The sequence below is a fragment of the Anabas testudineus genome, chromosome 24 (assembly GCF_900324465.2).
Source record: "Anabas testudineus chromosome 24, fAnaTes1.2, whole genome shotgun sequence".
Lineage (NCBI taxonomy): Eukaryota > Metazoa > Chordata > Actinopteri > Anabantiformes > Anabantidae > Anabas > Anabas testudineus.
In genome coordinates, this window is record NC_046632.1 from 16294222 (window position 1) to 16304111 (window position 9890).

General features: G+C 40.4%; 1 protein-coding gene across 1 annotated transcript; it reads left to right on the top strand.

Moving 5' to 3' along the window:
- Positions 1-244: 244 nt before the first annotated feature.
- rfx6 (regulatory factor X, 6) lies at positions 245-9383 on the top strand. The gene is made up of 19 exons (XM_026341577.1): positions 245-417; positions 1151-1274; positions 1628-1689; positions 1804-1881; positions 2266-2293; positions 2373-2480; positions 2645-2722; positions 2838-2951; positions 3345-3394; positions 3522-3681; positions 3790-3934; positions 4013-4122; positions 4221-4338; positions 5223-5345; positions 5572-5778; positions 6391-6700; positions 7180-7550; positions 8227-8424; positions 8924-9383. The coding sequence occupies exons 1-19, from the start codon at positions 245-247 to the stop codon at positions 9100-9102; spliced, it is 2736 nt and encodes a 911-aa protein (XP_026197362.1). The 3' UTR covers positions 9103-9383.
- Positions 9384-9890: the final 507 nt, after the last annotated feature.

Below are 9890 nucleotides of genomic sequence, written 5' to 3' on the forward strand. Positions count from 1 at the left end.
AGCAAATGTTTGGATTTAAAAAAGCATGAGCTTGAAGCATTTGAGGCATCAGTGAAGACAGACAGATACATGTATACACACAGATTTTAAGTATTTTAACGATGTAATCTTACTAATTTGACAAAAACTAAGAAGCATTCACAGGAAACAGTGACAAATATTTACACTACATCTTGATTCAACTCCATATTTTATATTGTAAATATTTTTGCACCCAAATCTATGAACTACAGTATCTATTTGTATGTTTCCCATAGAAGCAGAGGACAGCAACGAGACGCCGTCCTCTGAAGAAGACCAGGACGTGGTGGACTTCAACCCAGACCTGCCGATCAAACAGAGCCTCTCCTCCTCTAGGAAGACGATCAGTCAGATCATCAAAGACAAGAAGAAACAGACACAGCTCACTTTGCAATGGTAAAATTACTGCAGCTAGTTACTGACTGCTAGAGCAACTTGTGAAATCACTTCTGTATTCATGAATCAACTTAAAAATAACATGCAGGTCATGTGTTAACACGCCGTTCTAAGACATTTCCACGTCCCATTTGTCTTTCTACACATCACAAAAAAGTGCTGTGGGTTGCTGTAGTTATAAAGCTTTCCCTGTAAAGCTAAATGTATCTGTTCAGTACAGCTAAGGACAATTTGTTCTTTTGATTTGTCAAGAACAATTCATTCAACCATGTCTTGGTACACTCTCCGGTCCTCCGTCAGCACGATAACCTGCTCGATGATGAATCATAATGATGGAAGGCAGACAGGGTTTATAACGTCTGGTTTTCTCAGAGCTTTTCTCGGCTCTGCACCTCCTGGAGGATTTCAGCTCTCTCTCCTCATAGCAGGGCTGTGTTTTGCAGGGCTAATGGCCGGTGGCGTGTGTAAACAATGCTGGATCCATGGTAATGTGTGACTTCCGCACACGGTCACTGGAAGTTCCCACACAAACACGGGGATCTAAAGTAATCGCAGTAATCCAGAACTGTCTGTCAGTGAGTTGCTGGAACATGGAAAACAAAAACGAAACAGATTTTACAAAATCACACCACACTAAACATCTCGCAGGCCTCCCCTTTATAGTAGTTGGTGCTTGTTTTTGTTTTATAACCTGTCAGTCGTCGTCATGGATTTTCTCACGGTGTCTCAACAGGCTCGAGGATAATTACATAGTGTGTGAAGGAGTGTGTCTGCCTCGATGCATCCTCTATGCCCACTATCTGGACTTCTGCAGGAAGGAGAAACTAGAGCCAGCCTGTGCTGCGACTTTTGGAAAGGTGTGTGTTTCTGCATACAAAATGTTTTCTACAAAATCAGAAAACCAACCGCTATCTGATGTGATCTGATCTGATCTGAAAGGCCCAAAGTGCTTTTAGTAGTTGTATAAGAGAAGGTTTCTTCCAGGTAATGTTCCAGAAAGCTCTAAACTTTCTAGAACCTATACCCTTAAAACAAATCCCAGTATATAAGCAAACACTGCACACTGTACATGAAGGTACTGTGCTATCCTAATATTGATTCAGTGCCTAAAAGCTGATAACTCAAAACATTAACATCTGGCATTAATATAATATTCTCCTTTGTGACATTAGCAGCTTGTGTTAAACCTTACATCATCTGTTCTCATCAGACGATCCGACAGAAGTTTCCTCTTCTAACAACAAGAAGACTGGGCACCAGAGGTCACTCCAAGTAAATGCAAAAATTCAACGCACAGAGTAAATGTGGCGTAGTTTAATGTGAATGAAAGGCTTAATTTCTAATCAGTGTATTTTCTGCTCACGCTATTGTTTTGACATGTCACAGATATCATTACTATGGAATTGGAATCAAAGAGAGCAGCGCTTACTATCACTCTGTGTATTCTGGAAAAGGTTTGACAAGGTAACATCTTCATTTTGTCCAGTTTCCTCGTCCTTCTCCTCATGTTCATCGTCTTCTTTGCAAAACATACTGTCTCCATCTGGTTTTCTTGTTGATCATTATGTATTTTATATTTTTCTTCTGCATGTTTGCAGATGATAGTGATGTTTAAGGCCATAAATTTTAAGGTTTAACTACATATGCTAAATAATACCCAGTCCATGTCTAACTAATATTTCTTAAAGATAATTAACATTACATTGGTATCTTCACATTTAACATGTACTATAATAATATGTTTATCATTTTAAGATTGAAATGTTCAAATATGACATAGACATATTATATTTTAAAAACAAATATGATTTTAAATCTAATATCAAACCTGTTTTCACTTCATTACAGATTCTCAGGGAGCAAGCTGAAGAATGAGGTAAAATACAAGTTTAACTCGAACAAAAAAAAAAAAATAAAATCCGCTAAACAAAAATTACATTTATTTTTCTTTCCAGGGAGGTTTCACCAGAAAATATTCTCTAAGCTCTAAAACTGGAACTTTACTCCCAGACTTTCCCAGTGCTCAACATCTTCTGCTGCAGGGAAACATCTCCAGAGAAAAGGTTGGTTAGGAATCACAGTAATGTTAATTTTGACTGATATATTGTATAATTACACAACCGGAAACACACTTTCACACTGTTGTACAGCAGAAAACAGACCTAACCTCACATGACGTTTAGTTTTTGAATTAATTTCACATCAGATTTTCTTTGTCCTTTCTCAGGTGGACACTCTGATCATGATGTATAAAACACACTGCCAGTGCGTCCTGGACAACGCCATTAATGTCAACTTTCAGGAGGTGATGATTAGTGTCACATGGGAGCATTTTATTACAACGGAGTCTCAAATCATAATGAAGTGAAAGGTTTACCATCCACTCAAACTGATACAACTCTTCAAATATTTTGTTTCAGATCCAAAACTTTCTGCTCCACTTCTGGCAGGGAATGCCCGACCACCTGCTGCCGCTGCTGGAGAACCCTGTTATAGTCGACATCTTCTGTGTCTGTGACTCCATTCTCTATAAGGTTGTCAGGAATTACAGCTTCTTTGTTTGTATTTCTACTGCAGCAGTGAAGAGTCAAAAGAAAACAGAACAAAGAGTCTGAATCAGCATACTGTACATCATATTCATCCATGCTTCTAACCAAACTTCATTCAAAAAACACAAGAAATTGTTGGCCAGTATTGTGCCTTATTAGCATGAGAAAGTTTGTGTGCTCAATGCCACTGTATCTTCCAGAATGCAACACATTCAACACACGTACATTCAGATGCAATAGACTGGAAACCTTGCACCCTGCAGAATTAAAATGCCACAGTGTAAATGTATTTGCACATACTTTTTGAGTTGTATCATAATCCAATGTGAGTTAGCAGTATGTTGCTCTCTTTTTCTAATGACTACTGTATTTTCTTAGGTTTTAACAGATGTTTTGATTCCTGCTACGATGCAGGAGATGCCTGAAAGGTTTGTAACTAAAACTTTACTTCAGATTCACATCAATGTTTACTGTCAAATTAATCTGAGATTAGTTATTTGTACCTGCAACAGTATGATTTTAGGAAACGTCTGATGTTTGTGATTGTTTCATCAGTCTGTTGGCAGATATACGAAACTTTGCCAAACACTGGGAGCACTGGCTGGCCTCCTCCTTGGAGAACCTCCCCGAAGGTCTTGCAGAGAAGAAGCTCCCCATTGCACGCCGCTTTGTGTCCTCCCTGAAAAGACAGACCTCATTCTTACACCTGGCTCAGGTACAACATAGACTGTAGAGCAGAATCATACGGAATAAGAAAGAGATGGACTAATCTCCTTTCCTATTTCCTTTCCTCTCCTCTCCTTTTGCCCTAACACGACTGTAGATAGCTCGTCCAGCACTGTTTGACCAGGCTGTAGTGACCAGCATGGTGTTGGATATCGATAACGTGGAGCTCAGCAGCATCAGCTCACAACCTCTGCTTAGTGTGAGCACTACTGGAGACCAGGACCCAGACATCTACTCTGAGTGTAAGATAACTACTGTCCCTATTGTTTATATACTCAGAATCTCTAATCATAATACTGGAGCTACTTTCCTTTTTCCAGATGACTCCATCACTGTTTTTCGGGAGCTGAAGGAGCTGCTCAGGAAGAATGCCACAGTGGAGTCCTTCATTGAGTGGTTGGACTCTGTCGTGGAGCATAAAGTCATCAAGGTAACAGCAGTTCATCTGTGTCTTCTTGTGTGAATGGCCTTATAAACTCCCTGTTACATGGATGGAACCAAGCAGTTGTCTTTTCTGTCTCTGCTAAGCCCGGGAAGCAGAGCAGTCGGTCGCTGAAGAAGCGAGCGCAGGACTTCCTGCTCAGGTGGAGTTTCTTTGGTGCCAGAGTGATGCACAACCTCACGCTCAACAACGCCTCCAGCTTCGGTAGGAAAATCTGCACCAATATGATCTTACAGCTGTTTCTCAGACAACAGTGAACTCATTTCTCTGCCCCGATAAAGCAGTTACTGAAGCCTTTAGTTGATCAATCAATTAATTCGTCAACAGAATCAGCAGCTACTTTGATAAATACTGTACTTAGTTGTACTGAAGGTGGTAATATTGTACTTTTCAAATCCAGGTGACTGAAACTGGGATAAATAAACATGAATAAATAATATCCTTCCACACAAAAGAGTGCAGTCCTTCAATTTTAAAATCGTATTTACAAAACTGTAAAATGTGCAAAAAACGAAAGCTCATGCAAAACTTTGCATAAGAAGATATTTGGTATAATCACATTATCTACAGTCAAATAAAAGCAGTGCAAACTAAGATTTGATGGAATCTGCTGTTACTTTACAGCACAAAGCACGAACAGTTACTTTTTTCTTCAGATGTGAATCATTTCTACAAAGTCCAATAGATCTTCTGTAAATCTGTAAGTCAGGGGTAGAAGAAGAACTGATTCAGCTCACACACACAGAGCTAATACAAGCCAGCTCAGAGCAGATTGCTCTGATAGCACCATAAATTGTAATGGCCAGACTCGCCTTGATCAAACAGTGTTATCTGCGGGTCGCGTGCTCTCTGTTCAAACACACGCACACAAGCGACATGTACGTGAATAAACACGGACCATTTGGTGCGTCCCTTGCTGTGAAGTCGCACCGAGGCTAGTGCAAACCTGTGACCCTGCAGGTCAAACAAAGAGCAGCTGAATCCTAAAGGTCAAACGGTAGAGACAGAGAAAATGTCAGGTGAGAGCTCGGCTGACATCCGAGCTTCTGCAGTTTGATTGACGACCTTCTGTGTTTTTGTGTCTCCAGGTTCCTTCCACCTGATCAGGATGCTGTTAGATGAATACATCCTGTTGGCTCTGGAGACTCAGTTTAACAACGACAAGGAGCAGGACCTGCAGAACCTGCTGGACAAATACATGAAAAATGCAGGTATTATCCAGTTAGTGGTTGATTAAGCTACTATTTAAATCAGATAAGACAGAGTGACACAGAAAGGGTTAACACCTGTACAGGAGGCCTATAAATGTATTATCATAATAAGGAACTGTAGCACCCAAGCACCATGTAGAAGTCCCTACTGCAACACTTCCAACCTGCCTCAAACAGCCCCTGGTTAGTGAGTGAGTGGAAACAGATGTGACTGTGTCACTTTCAGATGCCAGTAAAGCTACGTTCATGGCCTCACCTAGTTCCTGCTTCCTTGCCAATCGCAACAAGGCCGCAGCTGCGGGTGACCAGTCGGTGAAGAACGAATCTCTGGGAGAACACGCCTACATGTCTCTGTCCATCCATCAGCAGCACAGTCTGGAAACCAACACGGTCGTTCACCTGGGGCCGGATTCCTCTGGGTTCACAGTCTCAGGTACAAGAACGTGACAGGAACACAGCAGCATTTAGTTTGATGAAGAAGACGTAGCACTGATAATCCATGTAAACACTTAGAGTCTCTAATATCTTATTCATCCATTTCCTATAAAGGCTACTAGCACATCTTACGTCACATTTTATTTCTTCTTCTGTACAAAATGCATAAAAATCCAGCTCGATATTTCTAAAGTATTTGATTTTGCAATTAAAAATTTCCCATATAAGCATTTTCTGATCTGCTCTTCAGAGCTACTGAACTGAAATGTTCTACCACCTTGTCGAGGTCGGGTTAGGTTTGGGCAAAAAAAGTTGATAATTGTGAAAATGGTTTTAGGAACCCATTGCTAACTATTGTTAAAAAACTGATGATCCAACCTCCTTGTGGCACTAGAACAACATTACAGTGATTATTATGCTGCCTCCTGAGGGAGATAAATGCAGCTCAATACATTTAAAATGTTAAGTTAAGAACTTAGCTGTTGTCAAATAGTGGATGATTCTGTCTTTAGCACGTTTGAGTCTTAACTTGGTCCTGTACTATAGGTTAAGTCCCTGCAGTGACTGTAGCTCTGTGTGTTTATTCCCTCTTTTTCTTCTTCACACTCAGGGGGTCAGATGGACTTTTCTCAAGTCAGCGCCCCCCTCATGACGCCCCCTATCTCTCCAGCAGCGTTGGTGCACAGAGGCTCCGTCATCAATCAGGGACCCATGGCAGGAAGACCCCTGATGTCTTCCTCTTCTTCGTCCACCTGCTCCTCCTCCTCGTCCTCCTGCCTCTCCTCTCTCAGTGCAATGACCCAGCCCAGCCCCTGCTCTTCCTACCCGGACACCTTGTACCACTGCTTACCTCAGACCAGTTCTAGTTACTTTCCTGCAGCCAGCAGCTCCTCGACCCCGAGCTACCAGCCTCCGCTCAGGTCAGGTCACCGTCAGGGATGAGCTCCACTGTTTTAATAATATTTTCGAACAGATGCTGTTGGTGCCATCTACCTGTGATACGATGAATATGAGGGAACAAACTCTCTGTGAAATGTTGTTAAATATAATTATTGATTAATAAACCGATGAAGCAGCTTTAATTCTAATGACAATTTGATTTGATTTTATGTTAAATAACTAGAAGGTGATTGTGACTCCTATTAAATCAGTTCCATTTTTTAATCTGTAATTATTTAATTACAGTACACAATTTAAAAAACCCTAAAATTAAAAAAACATATCCATTTAAAATATTTTATTATTAAAATCATTGTGATTAAAATGGTTTATTTCATAAATGATTTTATTTTACTGCTAAAAGCTTTTAGGAGCCTTTGTTTTTAATTCTATTCATTCTTCATTGTTTTATCGACATATTTTCTTGTTGTTATTAAATATATTTAATTCTGCGTTTCAGGCCTCAGTCTCAGAGTCAGTGTCTGGCTTCAGTTCAGTGTCAGACCTCATCGTTGGCCTATCACCTCGCTCGGTACCCCTCCTATAATGAGCAGCACCTCACTAAAGACGTGTTCTACAATCACCACCCTCCCTCAGTCCACCACTCATCCAGCAGCACCAACTGCCCCCTGACACCTTACGGTTCTGCAGTCCGACCCACAACCAACTACAGCTCCAGTTCAGATCCAGTTCAGCCTGAACAGGGGCTGGACGCTCAGACGACTGCTCAGATTCTGGACTCGGCAGAGGGGTTTGGCTTTGTGGGGGCTGGGCTGAACCCTACAGGTGGTGGATGTCAGGGGCAGACGTACTCTGCCACAGCAAACACCGGTGAGGCACTGTGGATATTACCTGTTTCAGATCCACAGAACTTAAACATCAATTACAGAACAATAATTTAAAATGATGAACAGCGTCTTGAATATTTTTATTTAATGCTTTTCTCTGCATGTAGACAGTTTTCTGAGGCATTTCCCCTACAAACTATCAAACAGCTGACACAAACTGACTTTTCTAGAAGTTACTTATATTATATTAACTGTACTTTTTATTTAAAACGTGAATTTTAAATTTTAGCTGGCATGTTTCATTTAAAACATCACATTCTGTGACTACTTAACCTGGTAACAGTTTAATATATTTTATTATATTTCATGATGGACTACTCAATAATGTTGTTTGTCTTGAAGCAAAACTCAGATTTACTGTAAACTGTCTTTAAACAGGAGCCAAACAACACTGATAAACAAGAGATATGAGTTGAGAACAGTTCAGCCAAAAATGTATTTTATGTTTTTGCTCTGATTATTTAATATGAGGGATCTTTGGAAACCTGGTGAGGTCAAAAAGCCTTATAAGGAAAACGCAAACATAAAATATATCCTTCAAATATAAATGTATATATGTATATTTTCCTTTAATCCTCTGTTGACCCCTCGTATGTGCACAAACTGAATTGCACCAGATTATTAACATAGTTCTTGAAAAACTTTCCTTCCTGTTGCAGGTTACTACAGCAACAGCAGTTACCTGGACGGCCAGCGGATGACATCGTTGGTCGACCAGCACGTGTCCGTCATCAGCAGCGTCGGCAGCCTGCGCCCCTTCACCTCAGCATACTCTGAAGTCCACGACCCGCTCAACATCCTGGACGAACCAGGGAGGAAAACAACAGGAGCCTATTTCACGGAGGAAACTGGAGCAGGTGAGTAAAACATAAACCAGAAGTGAGAAGCGGAGTGAATGAAATAACACTTTAAAGTTGTTTTATTACTCTAGTGATTTTCTCAGCTGCAAATTGTGCAGATGCTGTTTTTTTTTTGTTTGTTGTTTTTTTTTTACAAGGCAGCTACATGCTTTAATTTCTATACATGCAGGATTCTGTGGTTTTCAACACAAAACACTCAGGAAAGCTGTTTTCAATTCAGCCACACATTTCACCTGTTTGGCATAAAAAGAATGGGACATTAGGACATTATACAAAACAAGTGCAAACTAAATAAAATGGTGTTAAACCAGGAAATATTTATATATAAATGCAACTTTTCAAATGAAGTTCTGTCTGATCTGAACGGTTTGAAAGGTGTGTACAGATGCTCTGTACTGTATAAACGCTACAATAAAGTTTTACTGTAAAATACCATTTTAGAAAATGGAGCTCTGTCAGCATGTTCATATAGTTACAGATACGTTTTCCTCCTCAGATCATTCCCTCCCCTCGTCAGGATCTGCTCCCTGCATGTTCGGAGTTCCTTCTCCTTTCGCCTCTCAGGAAACGCTGTTGCCTCAGCAGAGAGTGGCGTCGTCTTCAGACGTGCAGGACCTGGTGTCCTCGCTGCCTCCTATTAACACCGTCTTCATGGGCACCGGAGGTGTACAGTGACGCTGAAGCACAAACTTCTCCTGCAGGATGTTCTGCTGTGACCTTTGCAGCCCAGTTTCCTCCAGAACAACTCGGATTCTGAATGTATGTATGCAGCAATACGACTGAATAGTTTGGGTTAAAACCGGCACAGTGGAGCGAGTGAGGGGAGGAAAATCTCACAGAGCCACTTGGCTGAATTCAAATACTATAAGAGCTTCAGCTAAACCACCAGGAGGACGCTCCTGTGTAACACCAGATTAATGCAAGACTGTTTTAATGAGACAGAAAAAATGTTTATGTCAAGGCCACAGTTTAATAGCTAATGTAATATTATAGATAAAGAGCTAAAATAAAGGTATTTACTTGTATGGAAATGTGGATTATTATTTAAAAAATGCCCTCTGATACAGATATTTATTTCAAATTCACTACTGTTTTTTCCCAATTTGGAGATAAATGCTTTTGTTCCTAAATCATGTCTGAAGACTTCCATTTCTTCTGTTTGCAAATTCTATAAAGCTGCTACAGCTGCTCACTGACTGCACAACAACTTACAGCTGCAGATGCACAATCAGCTGGAGCAACATGCGGGCATTTAAATTAAATAGGAGTCAATGGAGATAAAGTAGCTTGACTCCTTTTTGTTTTGGTTAACACTGTTGTTTTGCTGTAGTTACTGCTCTGACATTTTCTTTTCATAAAATAACCTATTAACCAAACGACATATTCACTACACGTTAACTGATAATGAAAATAACCACGAATGGCTGCACTAATGTCAGTCAACATGTAAAAATCAGCGCACT